This window comes from Pelophylax lessonae (assembly GCF_965119305.1).
Source record: "Pelophylax lessonae genome assembly, chromosome: 11".
In the NCBI taxonomy this organism is placed as follows: Eukaryota; Metazoa; Chordata; class Amphibia; order Anura; family Ranidae; genus Pelophylax; species Pelophylax lessonae.
The window spans coordinates 52,553,374-52,565,671 of record NC_138778.1 but is presented as its reverse complement, the minus strand read 5'-3'; the positions used below and the strand labels follow the sequence as shown (position 1 = coordinate 52,565,671).

Below are 12,298 nucleotides of genomic sequence, written 5' to 3'. Positions count from 1 at the left end.
AAAATATGGTCGGCCATACAAAATTACAGCAGCAGCCACCATTTTATCCTCCTGTTAGAGGGTTCTAAGAGATTTTCTAGTAAAAGGAACAATGACAACGTTGGGTTTATATACAATGTGACCTGAACGCATTCACATTTCATTGGCTGATTTATGGAACAGTCATGAGTTTCTCACAGCCCCGCCGACGTCGGGGAGGCGGGAAAACACCAAGGAAACTGACTCCTCCCCCCTCCTCCTTCCCAGCACGTGACCCAGCCTGGGCTCTGCCCACCCTTTCCGAGTCACGTGCGCCCTTGGCCGCTCCCGTCGGAGACCCCGTACAGCCTGTGGTGGAAGGAGCCTGGCCGCCGCCATTTCGGGGAGTCGCAGGTTTGCCATTCTAAGGCCTACGCGTCATTTTCCCGCCGCTGCTCCCGGACGGGGCTCCTCTGTTGTCTCTCTCCTGGTCACCCCCGCCTCATACTCGGTGCTGTGTTCGCTGTGTAACGAAGCGCTCTTCTCTTTGTAGATCTCTCGCCATTTTTCTTCCGACCGTAAACAAGGCCGAGGCCTAGCTGTGAGACCAAGCCCTGACAGGGGCACGCTGCTGCTGGTAAGTTACCCGGATCGTTCCTTCCTCCCTTCTGTGTATCCTTCCCGGCCTGGGGGGTGATATTGGTGCCCGGTGGAGGGGGGTCTCACCCCCCAAGCCCAGCATATGCCTGTAACGAACGGTATTCACCGATCGTTATCATTTGCTCTATTTACAACCATAGGATAGCAAGAAAAAAAAATTCTTTAAATTTTTCCCCTTTCTTTTTTTATTTTGCTCATTGAGGCCCCTTGGCTTTGTCCGGACACATGGCTGCTGACCTTCGGGCCCCACTCCTTGTGTGTCCTCCGAGGACATTAGGGGGCGCCATGCTGCTCACTTTACACAGGACTACGACTTTAACCCTGGGTTCACACTGGAGGCGGTGGGCATTCAGCACCACATCTAAATTGTGACCTCCGATTGCTGCGTGTGTGTCAGTGACACCCCGCAATCTGTGCGCAAAACTGCGTTTTATCGCTTTTTTTGCCGATAGGAAAAAAGGTGCCCAAAACGCACACAATTTTGTCAGGATTTTACTGCGCTTTTACTGTACTTATGGTGCGTGTTTGGTGTCGTGACTGAAAAGCATCAAAATTGTAACACGGGTGTGCTATGGATGCGTTCTTGAGATATCCAATGCATTTCAATGAGAGGTGCGTTTTTGTGTTTTTAATTCTGAACAAAAGCTTCAGTGCCGGTTCACACTTGTGCGATGCGGGAATGCTGCGAATATGCAGCGTGTTCCCTCATCACATCTGGCAGTTGGCACTGTCATATGCGATACGCAGGGGGGTGTCAATTAAAAGTTAACGACACCCCCAGTTGAGATCGCATATCACAGTGCGATCTGACAGTTCGCACAGAATTCGATCGCACAAGTGTGAACCACTGTGCGATCCGATTCTACTGCGGCTCAAAAAAAGCCTCATGTGCGTGTTTGGTGCGAATGCAGCCATACAAAGTGTACGGCTGAACTCGCATCCGCACATCAGATCGCATGTAATTAGGAGCAGTGCGATCCGAATTACATGCGATCTCCACAAACGCGGAAGTGTGAACCGGCACTGAGTTCACACGGTGTTGTCCCTGCACCGCATCTAAATCGCCAACCGTCCATGTGAACCGTTTGCGGAGTGTATGTTAACGACACCCTCACTATCAGTTTGCAAAATGCAGTGCAATTTATTGCCTTTTTTTGCAGATAAAAAAAACAAGGCTCCAAAAACGCCTGCAATATTGTCAGAGTAAAACGGGAGCGTTATTGATGCGTTCTTGCTGCGTTTCCAATGCATTTCAACGGGGCAGATTTGGCACCGCAGCTAAAGCGCAACCCATCTAAAAGAACCAATTGTTTGGCGCATAATTTAGATGCAGCGAGATTTGCAGAATCCGGTGTTAACACCCATGCAATCTGATTCTGGTGCAAAGAAAATGGTCCTGCACCAGTTTGGTGCGAATGCACTCCGATCAGAGCCATACAAATGAATGGTTCGAGTCGCACCCCAGGGACACTGCATGCAATTAGCACAGGAATGTGCTGAGATTCCTGTGCAAATTACATGCAGTGTCTCGCACTGCAGCAGTGTGAACCAGGGGTATTGGCCCATTGAGATTTAGAGGTTGTATATATATTTTGTAACCTGAAAGAGAAACACATAATGAGCTAGTATGCATCGCATACTAGCTCATTATGAAATACTTACCTTAGAACGAGCCCCTGTATGACGGGCGACATGTCCAGTCTTCTGAGATCGCGGCATCCGGCCATCTGATTGGCCGGAGCCGCGGTGACGTCGCTCCCGCGCGGGAGCTGACGGTCAGGGCACTGGACTCTGAAGGAAAGGCACCAGTGGCCGTTCCTTCAGAGCGCAGGCACCAGTGATGTCAATGGCTGCATGTAAGGTAAATATCTCCTAAAGGGTGCATGTTTAGGAGATATTTACAGTACCTATAGGTAAGATTTATCATAGGCTTACCTATAGGTACAAGTTACACAGGAGGGTTTACTTCCTCTTTAACACTGAATGCAGTGCAAATTTGCTGCAAATCAGCACTGCATCAAAATGGCAAACCTGTTACATAGGTTGAAAAAAAGACACAAGTCCATCCGGTTCAACCAAAAAAAAAAAAAACAGTATTGAAAACCCAACCATACAATCCCATATACACAATCCTATACCCGTTGTTGATCCAGAGGAAGGCGAAAATAAACCCCAGCAAAACATGATTCAATTTGCTACAGCAGGGGAAAAAAAATTTTCCCTGATCCCCCGAGAGGCAATCGGATATTCCCTGGATCAACTTTACCTAAAAAAAAAAGTAATACCCTTTTATACTATGTACACCTAGGAAAGAATCCAGACCTTTTTTTTTTTAAAGGAATCTAGTGAGCTGGCCAGAACCACCTCTGGAGGGAGTCTGTTCATGCAAAGTGAATGCAGGGTGTATGTTAACAGAACCCTGCAATCTGCAAATCACTGCTCAATTTGCAGTATCTGATCGCATGGGTGTTCACACCATTCTGGTGCGAAAAAAAGTCCTACACCAGCTTGGAGCGATTTGAGTCATACAAGTCCATGGTTTGAATCGCACCCCAGACACACCACATGCAATTCGTACAGGAATGTGTTGCGGTTCATGTGCAAAGTAGGTGCAGTGCCTCGCACCGCAGCAACGTAAGGGTCCTTTGAGACTCAGTTCACACTAGATGCATATTTGCTGCAAATCTGCATTGCATCAAAATCACAACCTGTTTGTGAACTGATTGCAGCATGTATGTTAACAGCACCCTGCAATCGGTTTGCAAAACGCAGCACGATTTACAGAATCAGATCGCATGGTTGTGAACACCCATGTGATCAGTTTCTGGTGTGGACATAAAAAAGGGTCGTGTGAGTTTGGTGTGAATGCGGTGCTATTTGAGCCATACAAGTCCATGGCTCTGATCATACCTCAGAGACACCACATGTAGTTCGCACAGAAAGTGCTGCGATTCCTGTGCAAATTGCATGCAATGTCTCTACAGGCCAAGAGCCCTTTCACACTTAATGCAGTTGGATGTATTTTGGACTGCACTCCATTCGCATAGACAATCTAAAACTGCAGGTAGTTATTTTTCCCTCAACACATCTGTTCCCTGTTTTTGCAACTTTTAAGAGGCAGAAGTGATAATGCGCCCCATCCGCCTTTAAAAGTTCTGTGAACGGGGCTTTAAAGTGGAACTAAAGGGAGCTATACTCATTTTACTCCAACGGTCCCCATCTCTTGCTAATGCCAATTGCTTCTTTGTACCTGTTTACAGCCATTTTCATTGGTAGGGAAGGGATGATGTCACTCCTGTGGAGAGCTAGCCACCCTAGCACAGGGATTGGGCCAGCGCTGTAAGCTGAGGTGCGAATGACCATCTCGGTTTTCATGCCGGTTATGTTGTGAGCATGGGGGTAAGTGTTTTCAAGAGACAATGCTTCTCTTCTGCAATGAAAAGCCTTCCTGCTTAGTGAATAACAAATTGACTTTTGTTCCTCTTAAATGTGACACTTAAGGCCCCTTTCTCACTGGACGGATCCCCGCACTGTAATCTGTTTGCATGGTCTGCTCCGTGGCCTCCGCTAGCTCTGTGGGATCGCTCCATTGATCCCTGCTAAGGTGGTGGATGACAGGTCCATGACAGCATGTCCGATCCGACCTGCTCTACAGATGGCGAATGTAATGCCTTCCGTCTGTTTTAAGCAGATCTTGTTGGACTGGATGACATCAGCCTTTCCATAGAGGGTAATGGGTGGCCAAATCAGGTCCGCCTGAAAAACAGACATGCGGACCTGATTGGTCCAATCGTGTGAAAGGGGACTTACTGATTTAAAAGGAGATTATTGTATTCGCGTATGAATTCCTAAAGTGGAAGATAAAGCTGATAACTGTCTATTCTAATGTTCCTTCCTCCAGCATACCATGTATATAAAAAGGTTTGTACCTGCCTATTTCTAGTCCAGTCGTGTGACCCTACATCTTCAGCTTCCATATGCTAGTAAGCTGCTGCTGCAGGGGAGAGGAGGGAGCACTGAGAACAACTAGGAGCCCATGGGTGATGCCACACTTTTGGGAATTCACAGCTGTCAAATGTTCCCTTACATGTGGCTTGAGATGCTGAATCTGTTGACCAGAATTAAACAAGTACATACATATTTTATACACAGGGTTTGCAGGATAGGTAGTAGGGGGTGGGATTTATTGGGAAAAAAAAGTTTCCTTTTGACTTTGAAATGGTTATAATTTCCCAAAAAACCACACTTGCTGTTGGAAATTTGTTTAAGAAATTTTCCATCCTGAACCTTTGAATTTTCTCATCACTGCAGTAGAGAAAAAATGTATATGGAACAATTTTTCAAACTAAATTCTTCTAGTCTATGGCCAGCTTTACTTGGATCTCAGTTGTAGATTTTTGTGTGTTCATATTGATGTAGCACGTTTCCTGGTTGTATGTTTTGTATATTTGGTGTTATTGATTATCAGTGGGTGCTTGGTCTGTAACCTTCATAATGATTGGCACATGAGATTCTGAGCAGCACACGTTGCAGGCCTTGTTTACCCTTTTAGCTGGATGTCTTTAGTTTGGACTTTTTTCTAGAGTGTTTGAAGTGTTTTTGAGAGCAGCCTTTTGTTTTTTGGAAAGCTGTTTGGCAATATGTTGCGTGCAATTATCAGTCGCTCCTATTGAAGTCAAAACACGACTCTACCTTGCGAGATGTCTTTAGATCAGTGGTCACTGGGATGATTAAAGGTGTGAATTTTGGACACAGTCACAACTTGACAGGTTTCTAATCCTTCTTGTAAAATCAAAACTACAAAAAGTTCACCAGTGGCAAGATTGGTTAAAAGGCTGTGTTGTCTTGTGTCCCTATGGAATTACTCCCTCTTTAGCCCCATTCAGTGACCTGTCGCTCTATCGCTGCCCTGCATGCTGCTAATGAAGAAGCAACATCTCTGCTCAGCTACAAAGAGAGCAATTCCACAGGGACACACTGGCAGCTTCTTGGCGATCGCACGCTCGCCCATCAAGTTACATAGCTTTCATCCAAAATGTTAATTTTGGGAAGTGTGAATCCTGGGTGAAATTTGTTTGAAAACCTTTACGTTGATAGGTTTAATGTTAGAATAGTTGCTAAAGTTAGTTATCACTGCAGCTGTTCTTGGCTGCATGTTTGTTGGACCTCCTGTAACCATCAACTGATGGGTGTTTTTTTTTTTTTTTTACTGTAATATGACGCCTACAGACTTGGGTTATTTTGTAACTTGTTGTTTAATCTGTTTCTGATGTTGAAATGTTTTAACTGGCTGGAGTCAGATAAGAGAGCAAAGTGCAGCTTGTCACCTTTGAAAAATGGATTTAGGAACGAGAGTGGGGGGGGGGGTGGGTTTGTTTGCCAGTATTGAAAATATGGTGTCATGGTACAGCCTTGAAAATGTTGGGCACATTTATTTTTTTTGTTTGAGTTCATGATGGTAACCCTGAATTAGTATATAGTCTGTGTTTTATCAGTGTCAGAATGTGGCATTTAAACTCCTGCAGGCTTATGTTAAGGAGCAGAGTAGCTGAATCTACAGTCTATAATCAGCCCTGTGGATTTGGGGATATATGATACAACACAGGGAGCCGCATATGAACTGTAACCATGCCACATGAGGATAAATGGCATTTGATCCTTCAGTGGCTTAAGTGGTGTATTACCCCTGGGTGATGAGTGATAATTATTCTGCTTAGTAGAGTTCGCTCTCTGCTTCTAGAAGTTAATTTGATTGGCTAGTATACTACTGGTTTAACCACTTCTGAACCTGGCTTATTGCTGACACTTGTTCACAAGTTAAAATCAGTTTGTTTTTGCTAGAAAATCACTTAGAAACCCTCCAAACATATATATTTTTTTTTTTAGCAGAGACCCTAGAGAATAAAATAAAGATCGTTGAAATATTACACCGTATTTGCGCAGAGGTCTTCCAAATGCAACTTTTTGGAAAAAAAATCACTTTTTGGCATTAAAAATTTAAGAAAATAGTAAAGTTAGCACAATTTTTTTCTATAATGTGAAAGATAATGTTGTGCCGAGTACATAGATACCCAATATGTCATGCTTCAAAATTGAGCACACTCGTGGAATGGCGACAAACATTGGTACTTAAAAATCACCATAGGCGACACTTTAAAAATTTCTACAGGTTATCAGCTTAGAGTTGCAGAAGAGGTGTAGCACAATTATTGCTCTCGCTTGAACAATCGTGGTGATACCTCGCGTGTGGTTTGAACACAGTTTACATATATGGGTGGGACTTGCATTTGCGTTCGCTTCTGCGTGCGAGTTAACAGGGACAGGGCGCTTTTATTTTTTTTTAATAAAAATTTTGATCATTTTTATTCTTATAAGGAATGTAAACATCCCTTGTAATAGAAATAAGCACAACAGGACCTCTTTAATGTGAGATCTGGGGTTGGGTTAAAAAGATCTCAGATCTCCCATCTACACTAAAAAAGTAATTTTTTTTTTTTCCCCCGTGATGAAAAAAATGGGCTATTTAAATGCATTACTAGGAGACGACGTTTGACATCTTGCCCTCATTTGACTCCCTGCCTGTGAGGAGTGCGGACTGGATCGCTTTCCCAGCTACCGGCGGGTCTCGTAAGTGGGGAAAACGACCAGGAAGCGGGTGGAGGGGCACCTCTCCCACCGCACCATAAGGGTGATCCTGCGGCAAATCCGCCACTGGGACCACCCTTGTGTGAAAGAGGACCACTGGCAGTTTAAAAAAATACTTGGGTTATGGCAGCTATCTGCTGCCATAACCCCAATATGTAAACGTCAAAGTACCGATGTATAATTGCAGCGGGTGGTCCGGAACTGGTTAAACAAGTGTAATGTATTAATCCCACACAAAAGCATTTGGTCTCAGTATGTATATTTTTTGATCAGAAGTTGTAGGAATGGTAAAAACTTTTGTTTTACAATATTTTTTTGCTTGAACTAATAAGGTCTTGTACACACAAGCTGTTGGCGTCAAATACCAGTATTTTTGAACCCCTGATTACCAGGTGCAGTGCCCAACCCCTCAATTCTGCCTTCTGGACAACCGTTCCTGAATGCATACAGCCCTACTTGTGAGAACTTGTTACAGCACCCAAGCCACCTTGTATTTCAGCTTATTATAGATTTTGGCCTGCTGGCAGAGAGGTACCTGTACCTCCTAGGTGCCCGAAAATGCTGGGATGTAATGCTGACCGGGCTGTGATTTGCCAATAAGGTGGGTGTAATAAATGTTCTCCTTTCTTCTGTCTACATTTGCTACCAAGTTAAAGCTGTTTGTAATATGTTGGGGTAGACTAAAAGATGTGCAGAAATGCCAAAATCAAACCCAGTGGGACTCGAGGGGATTTAGTGGCGGTTCACACTTGCGCATGTGCGGCGATCGCATGTAATATCGGAGCGCACTGCTCCTTAATTACATGCGATCGGATGTGCAGTGCAAATTCAGCCATACACTTTGTATGGCTAAATTCGCACTGCACCCGCACAAAAGTCGCACATGAGGCATTTTTTCAGCCGCATCAGGATTGGATCGCCCAGTGTTTCACGCAGTGCGATCCGATCCTGTGCGAACTGTCGGATCGCACTGCGATATGCAATCAAACTGGGGGTGTCGTTAACATTTCATTGACACCCCCAGCGTATCGCATATGGCAGTGTGAACTGCCAGATGTGCGTTTGCGATGCGGGAACAGGCTGCGAATTCGCAGCCTTCCCGCATCGCACAAGTGTGACCCGGCACTTAGAGAGCAAAAGGCTTGGGGCTGAAGTTTTAGTATCCCATCCGTTATGCTTGTATAGAAATGTAATGTTTTAATTGAAAATGACAAACCACCTCTGGCTATTCTTCATCTGCATGTTGTGAGCCAGAACCAGAAAATCTCTGCTTTCTTGAACACCTAGATTTTCTTCATGGTGCAATAGATGGAGTGGTAGTGCTGGTCTTTCACTGACTCCTATTTGATAAATTCTGTGTGCCTTTTATTAGATCAGCTGGTTAGCATATTATCTCCTTTGTTTTAGGTCAAAATTGCACTATTTTTTTAATAACTAGACAATATGTTTTATCCATAGGTTTTTCTTGAAGGATAACCCTAAACATATGGTACTAATTACTTTTCCTTGCTATCACCATACAACACAAATAGCCCAATACATAGCTGAAATCATATGGTGACCTTCTCCGTGGACCACAGACTATGAAGGCTTATGCAGTGTCTAATCTTCCTTCGCTGACCTGGAGATGTCCCCCCTGCAGGATTGCGAGTACTGTAGATGATTTCTCTATTAGGGCCTAGGAAGAAAAGCAACACTGTAGTATGCCACAACGTGCCAAGGTAGTGAAGAACTGCCAGAGTGTAAGCTGGTGCAGGAGGAAGATCTGCGGAATGTACTAGTTCCATTAGTTTGGTAGCAGTTGGTCCTTCCAATTTTTCCGTCATCCTTTAAAAAAAATTAATTTTTCAGGCATTTCACTTTGTTTCCACTAATAAAAAAATAAAAATGAAAGTTTAATTCTATCCAGATACTGCAACCAACACTACAGTGTGAGGTTTGTCGTTCACTCTCTCCTTGTCCATTCACTAAAAGCCTTGTATTTGTTTTTAAATAGAATGGAGGAATGAAAGATCCTGTCATTTGCCTTCCCGTGCTCTTCTGTCACAGAATGCCTTGTGTTCAGTGAAGTTTTTTTTTTTTTTTCTCAATGGACATGGGAGAGAGTGAATAACACAAATCTCCTGCACTGTACTATAGTCGGGACTGTCGGTTGCAGTGCTGAAAGAGGAGGGCTGTCTTCAGTATCTGGCAGTAAGTAAGCAGCAGTGCCGAAGAATGTAGGACTATCCTTAACTTGTATTTACAGAGCATACATTTTTACACTTTAAATTGGCAGTCCATGTTTTTTTATACCATTACATTGGATTAGCTGGCCCCTGAATCTTGGCAGCTTTTATCCATAATGGGTTGCTATGGAATTTGTTGAAGGGGCACCTTTCTGAAGAGATATGAGAAACTGCATTGTATCTGACCATGTAGACTAGTTAAGATGCCTGTATTAATCAGGTTTTTAGATAAATATTTTTTGTTTCTTTTCAGAGAAATCAAAATGGCCGATGACATTGATATAGAAGCGATGCTGGAAGCTCCTTACAGGAAGGTGAGAATGATCTGCTGCATAATTTTTGTATTCAGAACATAGATCTTTAAAAACTACTGCAGAAATGTAAACTAACACCCCTGGAGATCTCGTGACTTATCCCTTGGAGATGTTACATAACTTGAAAAGTAAATATTTACTGTAAATGTGATGATTATGTGCAGTAGTTTGACTTCAGCGTGATAAATAAATGCCCATCTATCTCTTTTTGTAGACTTGCCTAACGATATATCACCTCTACTCCCATGAATTCACCTTTGATTCCAGTGTGAACTGTCAATCATAAGGTAGTAATTGAGTGACGTATCGCTGTACCGTGGTCCCCTAGGTAAAAAGACTTGCCTATGAACTGCCGAGCCTCGGTTTGGCATAACAACAAGGTGAATGCAGTGGTTTATGGGAAAAAAAAAATGGGGTTCCAAGAATATCCACTTTCACCAGCCAAAGAGCAGGACAGTTCAAGCAGAATTTACTCTGCACTTTTTAACATTTTATTACTTTTTAACTTAAAGAAAACTGGTGAAAAGTTTTGACAACGGGAAGCATTCAGCCTGTGAGTAATGAAAAAAAAAAGTGACCAGATTCTTGGATCTCCCACTTATTTTATTTGTTTTATTTTTCTGTCATAATTTGATATGGCTGTTATGCTGTCCTCAGCCTTAAGTTCAGCAAAGTTCTTTAATTTTATAAATACGGGATTCAAACTTTATTGCCATATAGTGTAACTGTATATAATTGCAAATTCCCTGTTTTGGAGATGCAAATGTATCCATTATCTTCACTGGGCGTTTTAACTATTTGCATGCTAAAGCACTGAGAACCCCAGTTTAATTTGCTCTAATTTAAATACGTTTTTTTTTTTTTTTTGTCCTTTTTTACGCTAGCTTTGTTTGAATCCCTTTTGTGGTTGGTTTACCACCACATTTGCTTGACTAGACAAGCCAGTATTTCTGTATTGTTGTTTTAAGTATCCCCCTGAAGTTAATGTCTGGCTTTAAAAGCCTTAGTCAGGGATATTTCCATGTTAACAGGTATGGCTGTAGGGCAATTTGTAGGTTGGACAGGTGCATATTTGCTGATTTTTCTTGGGAGTCGACGTTACTAAAGCAGTGTGAATCCCTGTTTGCTTCAGGGCGTGATGTGTGACAGAGGTGGCATCAAGCTCTTACAGTCCCAACCCTCCATCGAAAATGGGCGAAGATCTCAGGAATGGCATCGGTCACAGGAAATGGATAGTGGTTGCTGCTAGCGTGGCCACTTGGGGCTTAGGCAAAACGATAGCCTTGGTACTCATCGCAAGGACCACAGCACCCAACCATTTTGCTTAAACCAATACGGTCTTCCACATGTAGACAAAACTATCACACTTTACAGTCACAGGTGGTTCAACCACATAAATTAATGTACAGACTACTAAAACAAGTTGCACTAGTTTAATTTTTAGTCTATATAATCCACTTTTACATCATAGTGGATTGCTTCAAAGTAATTTCCCATGTATATTCTTTCTTATAGCCTTCCACACACAGCATTAGTTACCTAGACATTAAATATTTTTTATTCTCTCATTCCAATTCCCTTTACCCCTTTTACCCACTTGAAATATTTCCTCCTCGCCCTCATGATGTTCTTCTATCAACCCTGCTTAGGACGAGAACAAACTGAACAGTGCCAATGGACACGAGGAGCGTAGCAAGAAGTAAGTGGTTTCAACGTTCTATGCCAGAAAGCTAAGCATTTGGTTATTGGCATGTTTACTATTTGTAAAGTATGCCTAAGATCACAATTGAACATAGGCTTTCTAGTCTATAAATGGTGGCTGTATTAGTTTACAGGAAGTCCATAAGTTTTTTTTTAGATGTCTTAACCCTTTTTCTCCTAGAGCTTTTTTTTTTTTTTTTTTTGTTAAATGATGCCTTTTAGGCCCTATTTAATTAAAATCCTTAAACCTTAAATGTATTATACAATAAAAAGATGGTAGTTACAATATTTTCACAACTGCGAATCAAGATTGTTAGTAAAAAAAAAACACAAAAATTACACTAGAATGTTAATACACAAGTACAATAAAATCCACAATTTTTTGTGACCTCTAAAGGAAAAATAGATCTCGGACCGATCAAGCCTAGAAATTGTGTGCACCCGCAAACTAGTTATATTGTCTATAGATGCTTTATAAGCCTTAAGTGCCGGGTCACACTTGTGCGATGTGGGAAGGCTGCGAATTCACAGCCTGTTCCCGCATCACAAACGCACATCTGGCAGTTCACACTGCCATATGCGATACGCTGGGGGTGTCAATGAAATGTTAAAGGCACCCCCAGTTTGATCACATATCGCAGTGCGATCTGACAGTTCGCACAGGATCAGATCGCACAAGTGTGAACCACTGTGCGATCCGATCCTGATGCGGCTGAAAAAATGCCTCGTTCGACTTTTGTGCGGGTGCAGTGCGAATTTAGCCATACAAAGTGTATGGCTGAATTTGCACTG

General features: G+C 42.8%; 1 protein-coding gene across 4 annotated transcripts in view; it reads left to right on the top strand.

The window, feature by feature from the left end:
* Positions 1–264: 264 nt before the first annotated feature.
* The window catches only part of RBM39 (RNA binding motif protein 39), a 36,212-nt gene continuing 24,178 nt past the window's right edge, over positions 265–12,298 (top strand). The window contains exons 1-4 of one of the 4 annotated variants that reach the window (XM_082272988.1): positions 265–372; positions 512–595; positions 9,745–9,805; positions 11,455–11,504. In XM_082272988.1, the coding sequence (XP_082129114.1) occupies positions 9,755–9,805; positions 11,455–11,504 (101 nt within the window). In that variant the 5' untranslated portion in view covers positions 265–372; positions 512–595; positions 9,745–9,754. The other 3 variants (XM_082272989.1, XM_082272990.1, XM_082272991.1) reach the window with 3 other exon arrangements.